Raw genomic sequence first — 21,401 nt, forward strand, 5'->3', positions numbered from 1 at the left:
TGCTGCAGGTTAAGCCCCGCAGGGCCTCAGCACCAAGTGAAGCCATGCACGGGCAGAAAGGGACATCCTGCCTGGCAAAAAACCTGGGTGGCAGAGGCATTTCAAGTGCCTCAGCTCGCAGGTGGAGTGTTTTGGTGTGGGCAGTGAGATGCTAAAGCTGCGTCAGGAGCCAGCTTCAGCAGGGCTTTTATGGGAATCCGGTGATGCTGCCAGCTTGGCACTCCCAGAGCATGCTGGCTGGCTCGTCTTGGCCTTCCCAAAATCCTGTGGATGGAAAGAAAAAGAAGTCCCTGACTTCACTCCTTTCTTTCTCCTTAAGTTGGGGGGGGGGGGGGGGGGGGGAGGACCATGTAATTAAGAAAAACAAAACCTGAAACAAAACGATGAGCAAATTTGCTGATTGTTTAACAGGAGGATAAAATGCAGCGAGATGCAGTGTTATTGCTTGTTGTTTTACCATTTGATGAAACCTTTCTTTTAGTATTATGGCAAATCAGCTTTAGTGACAGGCACTGTTAATTACAAAATCTGGCCCAGCTGCACTCCAAGTCCATGGCAGGTGCAGCTCATGCCCACCAGCTGTGCTGGACAGCACATCAATATGAGGCTTAAAGTCAATTTTTTGGTGCTTTTAGGTCCACCTAACGTAATACAGTTCTGGGCAGAGAGGTTGAGTATGGCTGTGGAGCCACATACACTGTATCCCCCATGCCCACCACTAGCCCTGGCACCTTGAGAGCTGGAAATAACCTACTGATCTTTATTTTATTTATTACTTTTAGTAGTAGGAGTATCAACAAGCCTTTGCTCTTAGGAAGGAATTTGTGCAAGTTCATAATGGCATGTTTTCCACTTTAGCTTCGGAGGAATAGGTAAATAGTAGCTGAGCTATTACTTTGCTTTTATTATCCCTGCCTTAGCGGGAGGCCAGGGCTGCAAGCTGCCAAGGCTGTAACACAGGCTAATGCTGAGATTCAAGACTATGGCTCCCTTTCTTAAGATACGCCGGGAACAATTGTTCCTCCACCTTCATGAGCTCACTTTACGGTTGCGGGAGGCAATGTGTTCTTTGTGCTTGATGAAGTGCACTGTACACGCAGGCCTCTTCATATGTATTGTCGGTTGGCAGCTCTCTCACTAGATGCACCTTTACACAATTGCACAAGGCACCAAGAGGTACAAATGTGAATAGCCTTGGGGGCAAAACAAAGAAATGAAACCTAGGTATGAATGCAGTGTTACCCATCTGCAGGTTACAGATATTAGAGCTGTTCTCCCACTATGCTGCTATAGTTTTACACTAATAGGATTCTGCTGCAAACAGTGGAGTAGCACCACTGCAAGAGAAAAATAGTGGTGATAAGTTGGGGCTGTTATTTTTAATTCTGGGAGATAATGTAGGGTCGAACCCTGTTTGGAAACTGCATTCACTGCAGGAAACCCTGAACTTCTGCTCTTCCTTCTGGGGAGCCACTGCCGTGGGGACTGAGCAGCCATGTGCAAGCAAAAGGAAGAGGTGTTCCAGCACACCTCCTTTGTAGCTTTTCTATTTGTTGTCCCATAAAGTCATATGCAGTCAGTTAGTCCCATAGGTGAGACTCATGTTTCATTGAACGAATGTGCTTATTATGGAAAGTTGTTGTTTTGAAGGAGTCTGTTAATGGCATTGCCAGGAAAGAGGTTGCAATTTGTCATGGTAGGTAGCTTTCCAGTTAAGTAAAAATCAAGTCATGTTCTTTTCCTCTGTGTGTGTTAGGATGAGAAACAGCTGCAACAGAATGAAGTATACAAAGTGCTGCCATCAGGCCAGGCAGCATGCAGGAACAGAGAGCAGTGTCTGGTCTTAGCTTACAGCCATGCACTTTCCCTGGCCATCAGCGGCCCTAGATAATGCCCAGCAAATTGAATTGATGACTTTGGATAACCTCAGCTTCTCCCAGTTGCGAGGCACTGTACTACCATGACTGTCTCCTAAGAGAAATTAATGTAGTATCTGTAGATGAGTAGACTGATTCACCTTTTGGTGACCCTGGAGAGAAAGGTCAGGTTCAGGATATTTTTGCCTAGAATCATTTATCCATAGAGAGTTAGTGTACCAGGCTTCAAGATTGTAGCTCAAAAGGGCAGTTGTTTTGAGAAGGTAGCTCGAAAGGGCACTTCAACAGCTGAAATCAAATGAGACATTTAATGGCCTCTTAGTGATTTCTGACTGAAAGTTCAGAGTTTGAAATTTAGGGATTATTTTCTTTGCCCAGCCTGTGGTAAAACAAATGCACTATCGCTTAATAGGAATTTAATTTCAGGTTGAGTGTTTTGAAGTGGTTTTCAACTGCAGCGTGTGCACTTGCTCGCTTCAGCTGTAAGGAAGAGAAAGAATAATCACATTGTGTTTGTGGTCTTGTGTATTTTTAGCTAATGTGTTAAGACACTGCAATTCCAGAAGAGCCATCCTCCTGTTCCCCAGAGTGTTTCAGTTTAACCAGCTGTATGCAGAATTTTATCTGAACTGCTACAGAAGTTACTAGTAAATCCACTGGGATTTTGACAGCCAAAGCAGTAGATGTTAAGTACCATACTTTGAGGGTTTTAGTTTCCTGGGAATTCTGCTGTAGGCTAGCAGTTCTCAGTGATACCTGCTGAAGCCCTGTGAGTTTGTGAATCTCCCAAGACGGAGGGATTGATTCCCAAAGCTCCTTCCCATTCCTGTACTGAGCAGAGGAAGGGGTGACTGGCAATATCCACTGATATAATATCCACTGTGATGCTATTACTCTGCAAACCTATTGTAGATGGCATGGTAGAGCTTAATAAAAAATGTGCATTTTACATTTAGAGTAAGAAGTGACTGATTTCATGCAAAATACTGAGAGCAGTGGGGCAGGACATGAACAAGGAGGGCATGACAGATGTGTAGATTAATGCAACAGCAGCACAAGGTGCACAGGGATATTGTGGGACCTGCTTGTGGACCTTCCATCTCATAGATGGGAATTTCTAGCTCTATTTAGTAACTTGAGGTGATGCCTATGTGAAATACAGATGGATACATATCAGTGAGTAAATTTTGGCATAGTCAGTGGTTATGGCTAGGCTATTTCCATTGTGGGTATGTTGGTGGGCCTTCATGGGAAATGTTAGTGATTTATTCTGCCTGCAATTGTTCATGCTAAACAACCTTCAGTAGCTCTTTAAGCCGATAAGAGTATGTGGATTATCCTATTTCATACTGGCAATTAGTTGATGATATTAAAGCACTTTGAAAATGGAAATTGCAGGGCAAATGCCTTTTAAACAGTTTATCATTAAATGCATAATGCAGTCTGCCTACTTTGATTGCAATATGTAGGGAGATAATAAAGAGTCTTTCAGGCCCTGGTATAGATACTGCACCCTTTACGTCCTCACTCTGACTTAACTGCTTCTCTTGTTGTGTCTTCTGCCTGACCATATCCACGTGCTCCAAAAGCACGTTTTCTTCTAGTTTTGTTTCACTTGTTTGCAGTCCTCCTGTTTCTGCAACTTCTTAATTTCTTATTTGTCCTTAGTACCTTAGGGTGTTTTCATTTGCATTTCTGGAGTTATGATTTTTATTCTTCGGGCAGTTGTTACTGTGTTTGTCATGTTCTGCAGAACTTGATCCAGTCCTGAAATACTATAGCCAACGTAAAGGTAGATATTAGCAGTATATTCATATACACTGAAACAGTTTATAGGCTTTTGGATTTGTTTCTTTGTTGAGTTTTTTGTGTTGTGTTTCTTTGTTTTTTCATGCTGAAGCACTGTATGGGAGCTTCTGCAACATTCAAGCCTAATACACCTTTAGGACTAATATTCTGCCTTCAGCAGCAGTTCCAGGTCTTGGATTGGCAGTTTCTAGATATCCAAATTATGATGGCTGCTGGTTGTGTTTCTGGATGTCTAAAAAAAATAAAAAAAAAAAAAAAAAGGAGGAAAAAACCTTTTTGTCTTAAATGGGGGAATGAAAGTGAAATACTAAAAATAATATCATTTTAAAAAAAATTATTATCATACCTTTCAGCTATCTTCAAGTGGTATTTTTCTCAGCCTGTTGTTTTGCATTTGCTTTCCAGTTTTGATCCCATATCTGAGTTCAGTTGGTATTGTTTTCCTTCAAGGTACTAGAAACTCCTATTTTGCTCATTCCATCTACTAATATTTCAGGGATGTGGCAACAGCAGGTGCCAAATTTCATGTCAAAAATAGAATTTTCGGAGTGGTGAAATCCTTGAAACCACAGATCAAGTTTCAGGCCAGTTAAATAAAGCTTTAGAGCATCCATTTGTATCATTCCTTCATATAATGAAACCTGTTCTTATAACTCAGTTCTTGATATATTAACCCCGCAGTTATCCTTATACATAAATGAGAGATATGTTGCTTTCATTGGTTATAATAGAATATAACTATATAAATCCCCTGTGCATAATGGAAAAATAGAGGCCCTTGGGCTATAGGTATCAAAGGTCTCCCGTATACTTACAATAGCCTAAGAAGGCTATTTTGGAGGCATAAGTAATTACTCACGGACTCTCTATAGCTAGTGATTCATTGTTCACTACTGAAACATTTCTAAATGAATTATGTTTTAAACAAGCAAATCCTTGGCCTTCTCTTTTTATTTTGTGGGGATGGGGGAAGAGAACTGAAGGGACGCAAACTTCCAACATTTTCTGCATTAAAATACACTGCCTGCTAGTTAAAAGGTCCCTGGTATTTGAACCAATTTAAATGTGCTATCATGCTTCTTGCTGCTTTGATTCTCTGAATGTGTATTTCTAAATTTCACATTTTGATGAAAACATTATTGTTGTCATTAATTTGATATTTAGAAAAGACTGTGGATATGAGAGCTCAGCGCAATGAATAAACCAGTTGGAGTTAACTGTCCCTGGGGATAGAATCAATCACTGTTGTAGAAGAGGGTGACATTTAAAAAAGAAACTCAGAAGAAAATGTCATGCTTAAAAAATTAGATTTAAACGCACTAGCTCCTGATTGATTTTTATTGCACTCGGATACACTGATTGATTATCAGCCTTACAAATGTTTCGTACCTTTCTCACTTCTCTAATAATCAGAATAATCTAATTTTCAATGTCATTTAAGTTACCTTATTCAAGGTTATAATAGATCATATTTCTAATAAAACATAGCAATTATGTAATGAATAATGCAAAGCTTCAAGGCAGAGTTCAGATTCACCTTTGTCAGAAAAAAAGCATAATAGATATACCACCAATGGGTGAAGAGCCAGCATATGTGAAGGCAGCCAACAGGACGATGTCTTCTGGCTTTGTGGTGTTTTCCCCCGTTGTTGAACTGAGGTACTTGAAGCTTTGGTCGGGGCACGTTTGCCATAGATGCACATTATTTCTCAATAGGAAAACAGGGGTGGGCCTGAATTCTGTAATGTGTGTGCGCGCTCTGTGCCTGGGGATAAACGATAGCGTGCCAGGTGCTTATGAAATTTCTTCCATGATTGTTTCTCTGTGCTCCCTGTTAATTTTGGTACGTGTCTGTAGAGAGATACTATCTCACTTAGCTCAAGATGTTTTCTTGTAGCAATTGTACCCGACAGCTGACATGCTTGATTTCTCTGAATCAGCTACAAAATATGCAGGTTTCAATGTGTTTTGGTTTTGTGCTTAACATCCCTTACATAACTGTGTACTTGTTTCTGGCTTTGTCCATTAGAAACGAGAGCTCTGTGTTTGAAACATGCTTTGCCTCCAATTGTTCTCCATGTGTTAAAGCTCAGCTTTGGCATGGGAATTTGTTTTAACATAGTTTCCTGTTCTTTTTAAAGACTGAGCAGTTTTGCCTAAAAGAAAACATTATTTCATCTGGAAATCATGACGTAGGAAAGCCAATCTATTTATAACTACCTGGAGTTCTGCATATTTTAATGCTATGTTTGGCTTCTGATTGCATTGCTGTTAAAACATGAATAGGAGTCTTGCCTTTCTGAACTGATGGTGGATTGATTTGTCAAGCATGGCTGTGTTGCTTTCAAGGTGGTCATTTGGTTTCTTATGTTGGAGCTGCAGAAATCAACCTCCTTGAGGTCCTTCATCTCTGTGCCTGCTTCCACCTGGTCCGAGGCAGGGGAGCTGTGAGGGATGTACAGCTGGGTGCTGGCTTTGTCCATAGGGTCGGGGAGCCTCATTCATCAGCAGTGGTGGGGGTGCTAAGTCTCCCTTGGTTTGAGGCTTTCCAAGGTGACTGTTGTGAAAGACATCCTTATAGACTGCCAGCCATTACCACGAGTACAGTTTATTGAAAGGTGGTGGGGAGAAGGGTGACGTGTGGTATGTGCACAGCGTTTATCTTGACAGATCAAACTTGGCAGTGGCAATATGTAAGTGTTTTGCTTATTTGACTGAAATTGTCCACAGCCACTAACTCCTATCAGAATTAGAAATTTTTAACAGCTGCCACTGGAACTGGAGAAACAAAGGAGCTGTGCAAGACTTGTGGGTTTCCACCCTAGCAAGCAGCTTGGTGCTCCTGGAAGCCCTGGGTGCAATGCAGCGCATCAGCCTCGCCACCCACGTGTGATACCGTTTGCCTGCAGCCTGAGGCAGCCCTGGCTGCCTGGTATTTGGCAAGGGATAGATGGCTTCCCGAGGTGCAGGAGAGCAGGTAGGAGAGCGAGCCTCAGCCCAGAGGGGAGAGGTGGCAGGTCTCTGCCAATCCCACCTCAGCTCACCTCCAGTTTCTCTTCTCACCAGTGTTTGCGAACAAAAGGAGTCTTTTTGAAAACCTACCTTGCACCCAGCACTGTGCAATTTCTGACTTGCTCTGTGTGCTTGATGGTGCTTTTGAGGCTTGTAGCTTAACAAGTACCTTCCAAAATATTTAGGGACAAGAGAAGTGTGGTTTTACAGGAATGCAAACTAACTGGAAACACTGGTAGTTGTTGCTACAGGAACAAAACCAGTTAACTAGTACACAGAGCTCTTCAAAGGTCACGGGGATCTCCAGGAGGCAAAACTGTAATGATAGCGTTTCAAGTCATGAATTTATAGGTGATTAATCATTATAATATATGAAAGGTGCTGTTTAACTCTTTTCTGGGCGTCTGGGGAAGCACAGATTGTGCAAGTAAATGGAAAAAGCAGCTTGCAAGCTGCAAATTCTTCTCCCCTGGACACGTTCATGCCACCTTTAACAATGGGAAGTGCAAACACTTGCTATTCCATAGTTTTACCTGATTATCTAGAAACTGCCTAAATCTCTCAGGCTGGATCCCAGACTCTCCTTAGGACAAGTGGTGACTAGGTTTGGTGGACCTGAAGGGTTTGCATTTAAGACTGGACAATTTCAGCATTACAACATGCTTGAAATGATCCCACTCAAGCAGGAGAATTACTGTGTGGTTGCTAAATGAGAGTGCTGGGGTCCTTGGAGCACTCGGAGCTTGTGTCTTTCCTATAGTTTCGTCTGCAGCAGGCCCTGCACTTGAAGAATGCATCCTTCCCTCCTGCAGCTTCTTTGCCCTTGCCCATTGCTTCAAGCAGAAGAAAGAAAATGTGACTGAGGCTAAGGAAAGCAGTGGCAAACCCGGGGTGAGGATAACTGATTGGATGGGGCAAGAGATGGTGTTTAGCCCATCTACCATCAGGTTAGGGGAATGAACGTAGAAGGGTACGGACTGGTCCTTAAAACTAAGGCAACAGAAAATGTCTTTATCAGCTTACTAAGCCAGCTGCCTGGGTGTAGAAGTGCAAGTCCTGGTGTGTGTGTGTGTGTTGAGGGGACAGGGCAGCTGTCATGGGAAGATGGATCGGAGCAGACGTGCTCAGACATGGGCGTGCAGTCATCGAAGCAGCACCAAGACGTGGCTTCCTCATGTATCAAGATACACCTTTCTTTCATTCGCTTTCCCCACCCCTTATTTGTTTTCTTAGGTTTTTTAACTTCAGTATTTCTCACAGGGCAAGAGAGCTTCCACACTGTCCCCTGTCGGGAACTCCTAAATAATGCAGCCATCGGGTCAGATTTTAGTGCACAAGTAATGAAATTTGTAACCTGGGTTTTCTACATCCACATTAACTGTGACACAGATTCATGACTGGCGTATCATCATTAAAAGGCAGTGAAATTGCATTGGGGATTGATGTGATCATATGCATGTAAAGATCAAGATACAAAAAGGTGTGATTTATGTAATATAACCATAAGCTGTAATCCAAAACCCTTCTCACATGTGGTGTGACAGTTCCTGTTCCCAGAGCTGTGATGGTTTTTAAATTTACTGGGTAAATGTGTGTGTTTATATGTTTCTATTTAACTTTTTTAAACATATCCTAATGCATAATGGTTCAGCGTTACTGAAATTCCTTATTTTTGGAGCCTGGGTATTATATATCAGCACTTTATTGTGTTATCCTTCAGGGAATATAGAAACACTGCCATGTCTGATACAGCTTTATCAAAGGCAAATGCAGGAAATAGAAGAAGTATACCTAAGGTAGAAAGATAAATGCTAATCAGGTTTTATCATTAAAAAGCCTGTTGGAATCATAGAAAGAAGGTATCGGTGAACAGAAACTGTCCTTAGTTTTCAGGATGTATTAATTCTCCCCTTCCTGCCCTTTATAGTGATTTGCACCCGAAAAGAAAGAGGACAGAGCTGGGCCAATTTGGTGATGTGGATTGACCAGCAGCTGTCCCTTTGGTGGCCTTTGGAGGCAAAGAGACTTCAGGTACAGCTGCAGTGGGAGCTGTGCCGGGGTAGCACAGGAGCACAGCGCAGTTCCTAATGGAGTCATCTCCTGGCCTCTGGGAGCTCTTGGCAGCTGCTCTGAAGCTGGCCTAAATTATGTCTTTGTCTTCCACAAAGAGTTCAAAGCTCTTGAGAAAAGTAGCTGCTGAGGCCTCCTGTTTGGCAAATTTGTCAATCAGCTCGTAGAGCTATAAGCAAATGGGGAGTTATTACAAAGGCTTATTGTGCTTTGCGGTTGTGTAGGAGTTAACAGAGTTTTCTAAGGAGCTCTTTTATCTCCCAAGTGCAGCAGCGATCAGGATTTACTTCTGAAGTGCACTGGCTGTTTGGAGTACTCAGAACTCACGTGTTGGTCCTGGATGTTTTTTCAGTGCGAGAGACTGTACTTGCGCTTTGCCGTGGGGTCCAGCAAATAAATCAGGGCATTGGCTTTAGGGTTTGTAAGAGAGGAATCCAGCCCAACCCCCTAAACCTCATGGCACTGGTAGCATTGAACCTTAACAAAAAGGTACCTTTTCAGGCTACATTTCCTGGCCGTCTTTGAGTCTGTGTTACTCCAGACACCAGAATTGATGGTGTTTGAGGTTAGGCTTTAGTCCATTGGGATTCCCAATGTCCCAGCCCTGATCCAGCAAAGCGCATAACTGCTTCAGTGCAAGTCTGTTCACACAGTTAAAGTCAAGTTCATCCTTAACATATCTGCTGGATGAAGGTCAGAGTTCTCTCAGTTGCAAAGTCAAACCTTCAGTGGGAAAATCAGAGCCGTTCATCCCATACAGTATGTGCCTAATGGTCTCATGAAGGAACAGCAATATTCACTGCACCTACCCCTTGGTTTCTGTTACACGTATTATGTTATTTCTGTAGTGCCCTGGCTTTGCTGATTTCCCACCCCACAGTTTTCCAATGCCTCTTCCTTTTCACTCAGAAAGGACACCCAGAGGAAAATGAATCCGTGTCGTTTGTTCTCAGACAGATAGTGTAGGTGAGACTGGATTGACACCTCTTCCTCCTGAAGCATTCACCATTTGTCTGCTCTTTTTGATCCTTTCTGGTTCATAGGTGTGTAGGAAGCAACCACAGAAGATGTAGAGGTGGGCCTGGAGAACCCACAGGGGAAAAGAGCTGGCATGGAGATGCCTCCGGGCATCTGCAGATTTTGCTGTGTACATAGAAATAAATGTTCCTCTTTCTGGAGCAGGACAGTACTAATGAGAATCAGCAAATCTTTGGCCATCCAAAATCCCCGGCTATCCTCACATGTGCCAAACCCACCAGCTTCACCCTCAGGGTCTAGGGCTTTGTTTTAAATATAAGGTTTTGAACATGAGCGAATGTTAGGATTGGTTTTATTTGTCCAATAACATTTAGTCTTTGGGGTGTTCAATATTGATACAGAGTCTTTGGGGGAGAGGGATTGATTTTACTTAGCTTTGTTGTAGGGCCTTATGCATCTGGTTACACTTAAGACATTAGATTTGGCTAACAAGAAGTCTCTTGATAAAATTCACAAGTACTGGCAGTACTGCAGACATAGACTTATCTCCTGGGCACGTTTTGTAAAATTAAGCTATTTTCGTTAAAAGAACAAAGAATAGCATGGTGACAGAGCAGCTGTCATATTTTATTACAAAACACAAATATGTGGGAAATCAGTTACAGCACAAGTGCTGCACAATGCATATTTCCAGTAATCCCTCACCACCAAGGGAAGGTAGAAGGCTGATCTGAGTGCAGCAGCAGATGGCAAGCAACTTTAGATAGCTTCACTGCCATTTTTACTCTTTCAAGTGTTTGTGCTTCTCCTTTGATCTTCAGATCTGGAGTTTAATGTGTTTCATCTTCTTTCATTTACTGTTTTCACATTTAACTTTCTCTTTAAATAACTTCTGCTTGGTGGAGTTTGTATTAGTTTTGTATGGGTTTTGTTATTGCCCATACTGAGAAATCTAAGAAGAAAGACAGTTGCTGTCTTTTTTTAGTGGTATTCATATCCCATAAAATAATGTTTGCATCACGGCAGAGGACTTTGCCATTTACCATGCACAGCTGTAATGATCCAATGAAAAGATACCACCTCACAAAGTTACTGAGACACTTCCAGTGCATACAAAGTGAAGTAGATTTTCTGGGAAAGTAGATACTAGGGGAGTGTGATGGCACATCCAGAACAAGCACCTATGGAAGTTTGGTTTCATCACTACCCATTCAATTCTTACAGTTAAGTAATTACTCTTGCGTTAGTATTCTCTGTGCATATAACTTCTTTTTTTTTTCTCCACTTAATTTATGTTTAAAATAAAAGCATTTTACAGTGTTTTGAACTAGAGCAGCAAAAGCAGATGGGGTGATATGAATAACAACGTGATCTGTGTCTCTGCTTTTTCTGTAGCTGTCAGAAATGATAGGAACAAAAAGAAGAAGGAACCTTCAAAGCAGGAGTCCACAGAAAACTATGAAATGACAGCAGAGTTGGATGATCTCACTGAGAAGATACGAAAAGCTCACCAGGAAACCTTCCCCTCACTCTGCCAGCTGGGAAAATACACTACAGTAAGTATGGCTTCTGTCACAAACATTCTGGATGATGTGGGTTTTGCATTAGAGGCTTCAGGTGTTTTAAATAGAAACAGATGCAGAAGTAGATGCAGTCCTTGGATGTCCTTAGCTGTGAGAAAGCACAGGTATGTATGCAAACGCTGAAGAAGAGAAATTGCACTTAACTAAGCATCACATAGTGGTATTGTAAGATCCTGTCTGAAGGATTGATCGAGCCAAGAGACAAGCTTGGAGTCCATGAGTCAGTTACATGCCATCATTCATTAGAAATTTGTTGGCTTCTAAAGGCATGACCTCTGCTTGTGCGTCAGCGGATTACAGCTTTGCAGGTGTAGGGAGTTCTTAAATGCTGCTGGATTAGTGGTGACAGTCCCAAAGCTACCAAGGTCAAGGAAAATACTAAATGTGTAAATAAACCAGTTTCCAAAATACCACAGAGCAGGAAAAACTTCTGCTGCTTTTAGAAATGAAAAATCAGTCCCCTCCCTCAAGAAGTTCAGTACGGTGGGAATTTGTCCAGAGGATGAGCCAGGGAAATAATTTTTTTCTATGCATATATATGTTGCTAAATACATGGAAGGTCAGTGATAGTAATTATTTCAGAGAGGAAATTCAGTGTCAAGTTTGCAAATGCCATTGTAAAAGAGATGCTAAAAAATAACTGTTAGGTAGTGCTCAGTCAGGAGAGGAATGACTTTGCTGGGTCTGGTCTTGCTGTCAGTTGTAGCAGCACTGTGTTTCAGAGGGATGTACAGAAGGTCCTGAAGTAATTGAGCCTGCACTCTGGCTGCCAAGATCAGGAGTACAGGAGTGTTATGGCTGCAGCAGGGAGACATCTGCCTCCAGTCCTAGCTGGAGATCTTGGACTAGCCCCAGAAAACAGGTGAAATACCTCTATCACTGGATTACTCTCTGTTTTGAGTAAGTGCTCTGCTACTGAAACAAGCATTAGATTTCTCAAAGAGTGACCTAGGCAGTTCCCTGTGCGGCACTGATACTCAGCACAATTAATTTCAAGACCTACATAAAATGGTTAGTAGTGGGGAAGGCATCTGTCCTCTGCGTGCTTCTTTGGTGCTAGCCCTGCTCCTGTGAGATGCAGTCAGAACATCAGTGCAGGTATGCTGGTAAATATTGCACAGGCAGGCCCTGAGGGACTAGCACAGCGTGCAAGGCTGAAAGCTTGAAAGCAGCCAAGTGGTGACATAACCGTAGGCAAAGCTGGATAGGACAGGATCCATAGTGTGTCTTTCAAAGGAAATTCCTGGGTTAATGCCCTCTACCCCTCCTCTCAGCACGTGCAGTTGCATCCTCATCTTGGAGTGAATAAAATCTTCCAAACAGGCTCTCACACTCCTGCAAATGCAAAACCATTTCTAGACAAGTACGAAAAACATATCCCCAGTTCAAAGACTGAGTTTATGCTTTGTAGAAGAGGTGGTCGTATGCCTGCAGCTGGGAGTCATAGCCAGGCTGGTATTCCTGCCAGAGTTTATGGCTCACAGGCTGCCTTGAAAATGGCTTGGCTATCCCAGAACAGTCTGTCAGTATACCTCCCAACATGGGCATGTTGGTGTGTACTTCTGTGTTACCTCCGAGTTAGAAGAGTGCATAGCAGCTGGTATGGTGGTACTTCATACTGGTAATTGCCAAAGATCTTAGAGGGTTGAAAGATAACCCTGGGCACCTATACACTTGCATTACGTATTGGATGCTTAAGCATCATTAATATTTTAGCTCTTGAAATGATACAAGTGGATGAAATTGGAGAGGGTCTTGTTGCGTATCACACCCAGCACTGATATCTTCCTCCTTGGGTTCCTGCTGACCCCCATGGTGAGTTTATGTCCCTGTTGGAATTTCAGAACCCTCACTGAGAGTACCTTGAGCTAAGTAATAAACAGATGAATCTGGTCTGTCAATGGGTCCTGAGTAACCATGACCTGACCACACTCTCTCTGGGGCTGGATACTGCTCATTTGTATCTCAGGCCAGATCAGAGAGCTTGGGGAAAAAGATTTCTTGGGTTTATTGCTGGTCTGTTGGAAGTCCATGGCAGTTAGCTGTGTGTGGCTGAAGTCCCTGCTGCTTTGTCATGGTTTGGTACTATACACCTTGCAATAACCAACATTGTACTGAAAGAGTATTTTTGGCTTATTTACCTTGAGTCTTTGGCAACAATACAGCTTCCTTCAAGAGCTGTGTCAAAACTAGTAACAGCAGTGCTAAATGCTGTCTTCCTACTGCATTCTCATGGTCTTTGTGTGAAACACAGAGTATTTAAGTCTCTCGTCAACTAAGGTCTGGCAACCAATCCAGCTTTTTAGCTAGGAATTCAGTGTTAAAAACTCATTTTTATGAACACTGTCTCTACCTAGCTGCAGAAGGGACAAAGTACTGCTTGGGCTGGAGTAAGGGTCATCTTCATCTCCTATCAGCCCAGGAGCAGGGGGGAAGGCTTTGTGCGGTGGCAGAGGATGCAGGAAGTAGAAGGTGTATGTGCTGGTCAGAGAAGCACAGCTTTGGTGCTTGCATACCACCACCAGCTGCTGGTCAGATGGCAGGACTCAGGCAATAACCTGTCCTTTTGAGATGCTTGAAATAGAGACCAGAAACCAGAAATAAGGAACACACATTCCTTTTTATAAATGCTGAATCCCAGGGGAGCAAGAGGCCTACACCATTTCTTGATCAGTCGCAAGCTAGTACGGGTCGAAGATTGCTACCAGTCCTGCTGTTATGCTCCATTCTGCAGGCTAGCAGTCATGAAGCGTGGCACGCTCACACTGCAGAGCATAGAGATTGCTTTTGTAACCTTAGAGTTTTTTATTCAATTCTTTAAGCAAGAGGTGACAAGTGAGTGTATTGTATTGATGTGGATTCACTTAAATTTCATGAGCTTTGCTCTTGCGTACAGATAGAGGTGATGGGCAGAAGAAACTGTTCTGCAAGCGCAGCCCCTGTGTTCCTTCAGTTACATGATCAGCCAGACTGATTTAAAACACAGTTTTGTTTGTTGCTAAAAAGAGAGAAGAATTTTAAGTATAAGAGAGTACGGTAAAGAAGATCTTGCAGAGATACAGTCCTAAAAAATGTGCTCAGACATTTGGCTTGTGTATCTGGCTCCTCTCACCCTCTAGTAGTGCAGACTGCATTTCCCAGAGGTAAATGTTGCATGGTGATTTTTCCTCCCCCATTGTACTTTTTTACCTTTTCAAAAACAGGTTTGGAGAAGCATTTTGAATTATGATTTTTTTTTTTATCCATCTGCTTTTTGTAAAGAAAGAGTGTCCCTATCTGACATATTGCCATACTTTGCATAGTTAATAAAAGTCTAGTTAAAATAATGGGAGAATGGCACTCGTATTAAATTTCCTGGATCATTTGATTTAACAGTTGCATTTGCTGGGTAGCGGCAAGTATAGTTCTGATGATGATGAGAATCAGCAAGCTGTTTAAATGTTACGGATTTCAGAAGTCCATCATAAATAGATCTCTTTTATTACTGTCATCCAGGTAGGAGAGAGTGCCTTAGTAATTTCTCTGGAGATGTCATACTTTATAGTATAATTGAGTGTAACTGCACTGCTTGTCCCTTGAGATTGGCATTATTTGTAGGTCTGCAGCTGTGTTACATCCGGCCTCATGAGAAAGGGAGGATAAAATAGAAGATAAGTTTGACTCTGTAGACCCTTTCTGTGGGTTCTCTTGGGTTGCTCTCGTCTGGCTGAAAGCAGAGATGTTTTGCATCTTAGCAGCATTTTGATAATGCTGGGCTTAGAAGTTACATGGCTATTGTTCTCTGCCTATATATTTTTTTTTCCTTTGTGTATATATATATATCAGGATATATACATACACACACACACATATATATCTCCTGATGCTGGGACTGAGCAGAGATGTGTGCTGTGGTCCTTGGTGGACTCACTGGAGCTGGAGTGCATTGCTTTTGCTAAAGAGGCATAGCAAGTGTTCCTGATCAGGGCAGAGTTCCCCTGTGAGCCTTGTTTCCTTTGTAAAGTGGATTTTAAAGACGATAGGGATTCTGCTACTATGTATGTTTCTGTGAGTACCACATCCCATATTGTTAATGTGGAGATAGAGCAGCCTGCAATGAAAAAAGCAAAAATGATGGAAAAATGGGATCAATTTATGTGGCAAAAATGGCTGTTTAATTGGATTTCATAGCAAGGTTGGGCTTTTCAACTAATAAAGATGCCACTGGGGTGTATTACAGTATTGTTCCACCATATGTGCACTGGTGCATAGGCCTGAAAAACATGCAAGACTGCTCCTGGTAAAGACAGTCAAAAAACTGCTTCAGTAAAATATTCAGGAAAAGTCATAGCATCTGCATCTTTTTCACAGCATGGTTAGAGGCGGTCCCCAGGCAAATTTCATCTGAGTTTCTGTTTCTAACGTGCATTTTATTAACCCCACGCTTTGCTGTTCAGCCTGTTTTATTTACTGCATTTATTTTGTTTTGGTTTTAGTGCATGCTGAATGTTTTACTGCATTTGCCGAGGTGAGTAGCTCTGGAGAGGATGCCTTCATCACCAGAGCATGGGGAAAGCACAGCATCCAGTCTCTTTCCTCAATGACCAGAGCCACAAAAGGAGCCCCAAGCCCTTGCCAGGTCTGGCCCAGGAGCTGGCAGTGCTGCTGACTGAGCTAGCTGACTCTTAGGGCACCAAGAGTGACAACTCCTGGTCGCTCCCGTGGGATAAAACCACTCCCATGGGAGCACAAGTGACCAGGAGCATGCACAGCAGTCATGGCGTGTTGTGGTAGTACACACAGGCAGGGCAAGCGGGAAGGGCCCAGAAGCCCAGCAGCTGAAGAGGTAGGCTCAGCCAGTGGTCATTGAGAAGGCGCTCAAGGATGTCATCTTCTCAGCAGAAGGCAAAGAAAACAAAGTCCTCTCTTGTGGCCAGGAAGGACATGGCGACCCAGACAGGGGTCCCTCAAAAACATGCATTCATCAAGGTGTATGGCTGTAATGAGTGCCAGAGCCTGTCGGTGATGTTGGATGGTAACTGTGCAAGATGTGACCAGGTTGATGATTTGTTCTATGTGGTGGCAGAGCTATGGGAAGAATTGGAAGGGCTAAGGAGCATGAGGGAATCTGAGGAGGAGATTGACTGGTGGAGCTGCACAGTACCATCCCAAAACAAGAGAAAGTAAGGATCCCCTATCCTCTTGTTACCAGGCAAGTGGAGGGGACCTAGGAGACAGGGGTGGTTGGAAACAGGTTAGTCCTCCGAGTAGACGGCATATTACAGCTTAGGTCACCTTCCCAAGGTGACAAAAGATTCAAGGCCCTGATACTTCAGAAAAATGAGGAGGATGATGAAGCGGGTAAGGGATCATCCAGGTCAGAAGAGTCACTGCGGGTGAGTCAGCACCTCATGTCAGGACCAACTCTACCAGGTAAAGTAGAAGAGTGGTTGTGATTGGTGACTCCACCTTAAGGGGAGCAGAGGACCCAGTATGTGGACCTGACCAGACTCACAAGGTGTGCTGCCTCCCTGGGGCCAGGGTAAGGGACTTCACCAGAAAACCATGCTCTCTAGAAATGAGCCAGGCTAGCATGACACTGTTGGAGGCCAGATCCACAGGGCAACTTAAATGTATCTGTGCCATTGCCCGCAGCATGGGCAACAAACAAGAGGAGCTGAAAGCCATTGTGCAGCAGAGAAATCATGACATAGTTGCCATCACAGAAACATAGTGGGACATGGAAACATAATTGGGGTGCTGCAATGGATGGCTACAGGCTCTTCAGAAGGATAGGTGAGGAAAGAGAGGTGGGGGTGTACTGTACGTCAGGGAACACACTGACTGCCTTGAACTCAATGTTGTGAGTGGGAAGGTTGCATGTTTGTAGGTGAAGATCAGGGGGAAGGCCAACCAAGCAGATTATCCCGGTAGGTGTCTGTTATAGACCACCCAACCAGGATGAAGCTATGGATGAAAGTGTTCTTCAAAAAGCTGGGAGAAGTTTAACGATCATGAGCCCTTGTTCTCATGGGGAACTTCTACCTACCAGATGTCTGCTGGAAGTACAATATAGCAGGGCCAGTGTTGTTTAATATATTTATTGAATGATGAGATCTTAGGCTGGATATTAGGAAAAATTTCTTCACCAAATGGGTGGTCAGGCATTGGAACAGGCTGCCCAGGGCAGTGGTGGAATCACCGTTGCTGGAAGTGTTCAAAAACCATGCAGACGAGGCCCTCAGTGACATGGTTTAGTGGTGGCCTTGGCAGTGTTGGGGGGAACTGTTGGACTGGATGATCTTCAAGGTCTTTTACAACCCAGCTGATTCTATGATTCTGTGCATTGATATTGAGTCGGGCTTGCTTTTACATATTCAGAAATGCTAATAAAAATATAGCTGTTTTCTGTGATGCTTGTGACTAGGTTCATTAACAGATAAAATGTGAAAACCCTCTCCATTTGTAGCATCTCCATGATAATGTGTAAACCACATTAGCTTCAGCGCTGAGGAATTTGGCACCTGGCATAATAAACCACCTGGTTATTTTGTATTTTATTAACTGCCCCTTCTCTTCAGTTTGCATAATACTGAGTGAGATTTACATTTGTTAAGACGGCCGCGCATTACTCTTAGTGGAAGACATGTCAAACTTCCCGTTGCCAGTACTGCAGCGTGATAAAGTAAGCTCATATGATACTGATGAAGATTTCGTTCACACTTACTGGTTTCATGTAACGTCTTTTTTTTTCCAGATGGATACCCTAGTGTAAAATGATTTCCTGCTTTAGGCTCTGCTTTGTGTAGCTCTCTGCTATGCCATCTTTCTATGAACTGGATAAACTGCCTATTAAATTTAATTACAGCCTAAATGACTGCACATCTTGATCTTATTTTTCCTCCAATGTATTGTATTTCACCAAGGTCCTTGAGGATGAAATAAAATAAATCTGAAGGATGCATACTCCGGTAGCCAAAAGAAATGTTTCAAAGGGCATTACAATGACTGTTAACCTGTTAGTTTGGAACTGTTTTGAAGGCAATTCTTTAGGTTCAGGATTATAAAGGCATTTTCTCCCATATTTTCTTATATCATTAAGAAAAAAAAAAAAGAAAAAAAAAGAAGTTTCCAGAATAAAAATTCAAATAGAAATGATGAATTTAATTTCTTAATCCCTTGTAAAGAGGGGTAGCAGGGAAGAGCATGTGTGCACCTTCAAACTGTGCAGCATGGTTTAGCATCTGTTTTTGCAATAAGAGCCTAATGTAACTATTACTGGCTCAAATTGCAGCCCTGCTGCAAGTGAGGGTGAATGTCAGGCTGGCAGTGCCCTTGGGACCTGTCAGGACTTTCCTCTTTATGACTGATGGTGGTGGTGGTGCCTGTGAAGGCAGCCCAGGGAGGGGGTGACAGCATCACAGTCAAGCTGAGCTCACCCTGTGGCCTTGCCATGAACCGAAGGAAGCTGATGGATTCAAAGGTATCTGCGGGAGGGGGACATCCTCACCATCAGTGGTGATGGCGGCATAGTCACTAGAGAAGTGTCCTCCAAGAAAGTGCTGTCTATGTAAATGGAATGGGTTTTGATGGCTGTTAGACTTTTAGGTTGATTCCTCTCATTTAACTTTTATTTTAAAGTTTATTTAACATTTTAACTTCAACCAACTAAGACTAGGCAGCTAATCACAGTTGCGGAGGAAGCCAGCATCTGACGGGATTTTCCCTTCCCTGACTTAAGTACCTATCTGGAGTACTTAAGTACTTAAGGTGAGCCTTTCTTTGGAGATGCCTGCCTCTTGGTGAGTCAACAAGCTGAGATGAGAAGTGGAAGAGAGAAGCTCTGCCTCTGCTTTTCTGTCATTGCAGCTCAGCACCTTTTGCAAATTCATTGCCGGCATATTTTGACAGGTAAAATTCCTCTTCCAATGAAGAGAAGATTGCCTGAATGCTGAAGGCAGCTAGAGCACACACTAAATTTGGCAGCTCATGAAATAGTGGGGGAGGCCATCACACTGGCTGCATCCTGAACAGCATTGGATCAAATGTTGGCAAAACAGGAACGTAGTGCAAGGTGTTTCAGAGCTGTCTTGTTATCTGTTTCTTGTCATCCCATTGGAATCATTGAAAATGACTCACCAGGTCTCCCCTTGACACCATCTTTTCTTGGCTGAGCGTGAAATAGAACACAGCAACTTTTGAGTAAGCCAGGTCTTGGCTGACATGTTCAACACTTTCAAGTGGTTATTCTGAATGTATGAAAACATGAGCTTAATTGCAGAATTAACACAAATTTGCTACACATCCTAGCAAATTACGGACTTTTTGATTAAGATACGTGACTGTACGGAAACAAAAGATGCAGCTGGGATGTCCTTGTAACACTTCAAACAGTAGAGTGTAAGTTGGATGCATCATCAAATGAGCATACAGCATTCATCAGTGCACGTGGTGTTTTTCTTAATGTTGTGTAAAGAAGTGCTCTTTAACTCATGGGGGACTGTAGCTTGAGAAAGCTGTAGAACTCTTGCAGAGCCACAGAGCAGATAAATTAAGTAGAACTAATTTGCTAGGACCTTAAGTATGTGAAACTGTGTTCCAAATATTGTGCTGCTTCTTCCAGATGAGGACCTGATATTCTTGTTCCACTGTGCATTCCTATTTTCTGGGGTACAACTCTAAATTGTCTGTCTCAATGAACTTATTATATAATGGCAGGGAAGAGTAATGATAGTGGCATTTGGAAATGTTTAAGTTCATTTGTATTCCTTGTACAGATGGCCTCTGCAATCATAAGTAACAGAGAAATATCCAAGGAATTTTCAGGCGATTAATTCAAGTTTAAGACCAGCATCATCCCAACAGCAAGCGACAGAAAATGCCTGGAATGTTAATAGAAAGTACTTCTGGAAGCAATACTCAGTTGTTATTTCTTTCCCTTGAAAACCCTTCACTGAAAGAGACGTTGTTGATTTATGGTGCCTTCTGTCTGTCTTTCCAGAACTCCAGCGCAGATCATCGGGTTCGACTGGACCTTGGGCTTTGGGACAAATTCAGTGAACTTGCAACAAAGTGCATTATTAAAATAGTGGAATTTGCAAAGCGATTGCCAGGCTTCACAAGTTTGACCATTGCAGACCAGATAACTCTACTTAAAGCCGCCTGCCTGGATATACTGGTATGTGTTTTTAACATCATTGTTACACTACTAATGTATTCTGTAGCCTTCTTTTTACTGTAATTGGTGAAGAGGTCAAATACTGCCCCAGCCTTAAGATTGCAAAATTGAGTTTATTGGATAGTCTGGTACGGCCACTTCTAGAGATGTGTGTTATATGGGATGAGCATAGCTTTCAAATTAAGTATGAACCAAAACAGTAAGTGTGAACTAAACATATGGCCTGTAGATTTCAATACAGTTGCAAGAAGAGCACATTTTGGTATTGTGGCACTAAAGTGAAATCTGTGCAACTTTGGAAAAACTCCCGTATTGTGTTAACAGTGTTAACTGAAGAGACATCTGATTCTTTTTCTTTCCTCCTTCTTCCTCCCTCCAAAACTTAATGCTCTATATAAAGGATACCTAGAAAGACAGTATGCCACAGAACATTTTAGGAATGTTATATGTGGTCATGAGTTAATTCAAGGAACAAGGCACAAATCTTGAGAGTGAGGTTTTGGGAGGTTGTAGAGGGGAAACTGGTGTGCTGGGGCCTGGCAGGCACAGATCCCCCTGCTTTCACCAGTGCTGCAGGCAGCTGTGGAGAGTGGATGCTGTAATGGACTCTGTGCAGATTTTGGCTAAATGTAGTTCAGTTTTAAATAGGCAAGCCTACAACCTGCAGCAGGGAACGATGCAGGTGGGCTTGGAGTTTTTCTCCGTTATGTCAAGGCAAGGTGTCTTCCCTCCCTTTGCCCGCAGTTGTTTCTGTCATGCTGACCTTCAGAGGAGCCCTCTGGGATCTCAGCTTTTCTATGGAGGTCTTCAGGCTTTTAGTGGCAAATATGTTTCGTGTTATTGGTCATAGCAACAACTTTCAGCAAAACAGTATTTTCAACATGTTTAAAACATATTTTAAATGCTTTCTTCTGA

The 21,401-nt window shown here is 42.8% G+C and overlaps 1 protein-coding gene across 13 annotated transcripts in view; it reads left to right on the forward strand.

Annotated features, from left to right (window-relative positions):
* RARB (retinoic acid receptor beta) overlaps positions 1–21,401 on the forward strand; it is a 327,327-nt gene that overhangs the window by 293,460 nt on the left and 12,466 nt on the right. For all 13 annotated transcript variants that reach the window (XM_065666116.1, XM_065666114.1, XM_065666117.1 and 10 more), the window contains 2 exons: positions 11,142–11,302; positions 20,310–20,486. In XM_065666116.1, the coding sequence (XP_065522188.1) occupies positions 11,142–11,302; positions 20,310–20,486 (338 nt within the window). The remainder of the gene's footprint in view (positions 1–11,141; positions 11,303–20,309; positions 20,487–21,401) is intronic.

This window comes from Lathamus discolor, chromosome 2 (assembly GCF_037157495.1).
Source record: "Lathamus discolor isolate bLatDis1 chromosome 2, bLatDis1.hap1, whole genome shotgun sequence".
NCBI classification, from domain to species: domain Eukaryota; kingdom Metazoa; phylum Chordata; class Aves; order Psittaciformes; family Psittacidae; genus Lathamus; species Lathamus discolor.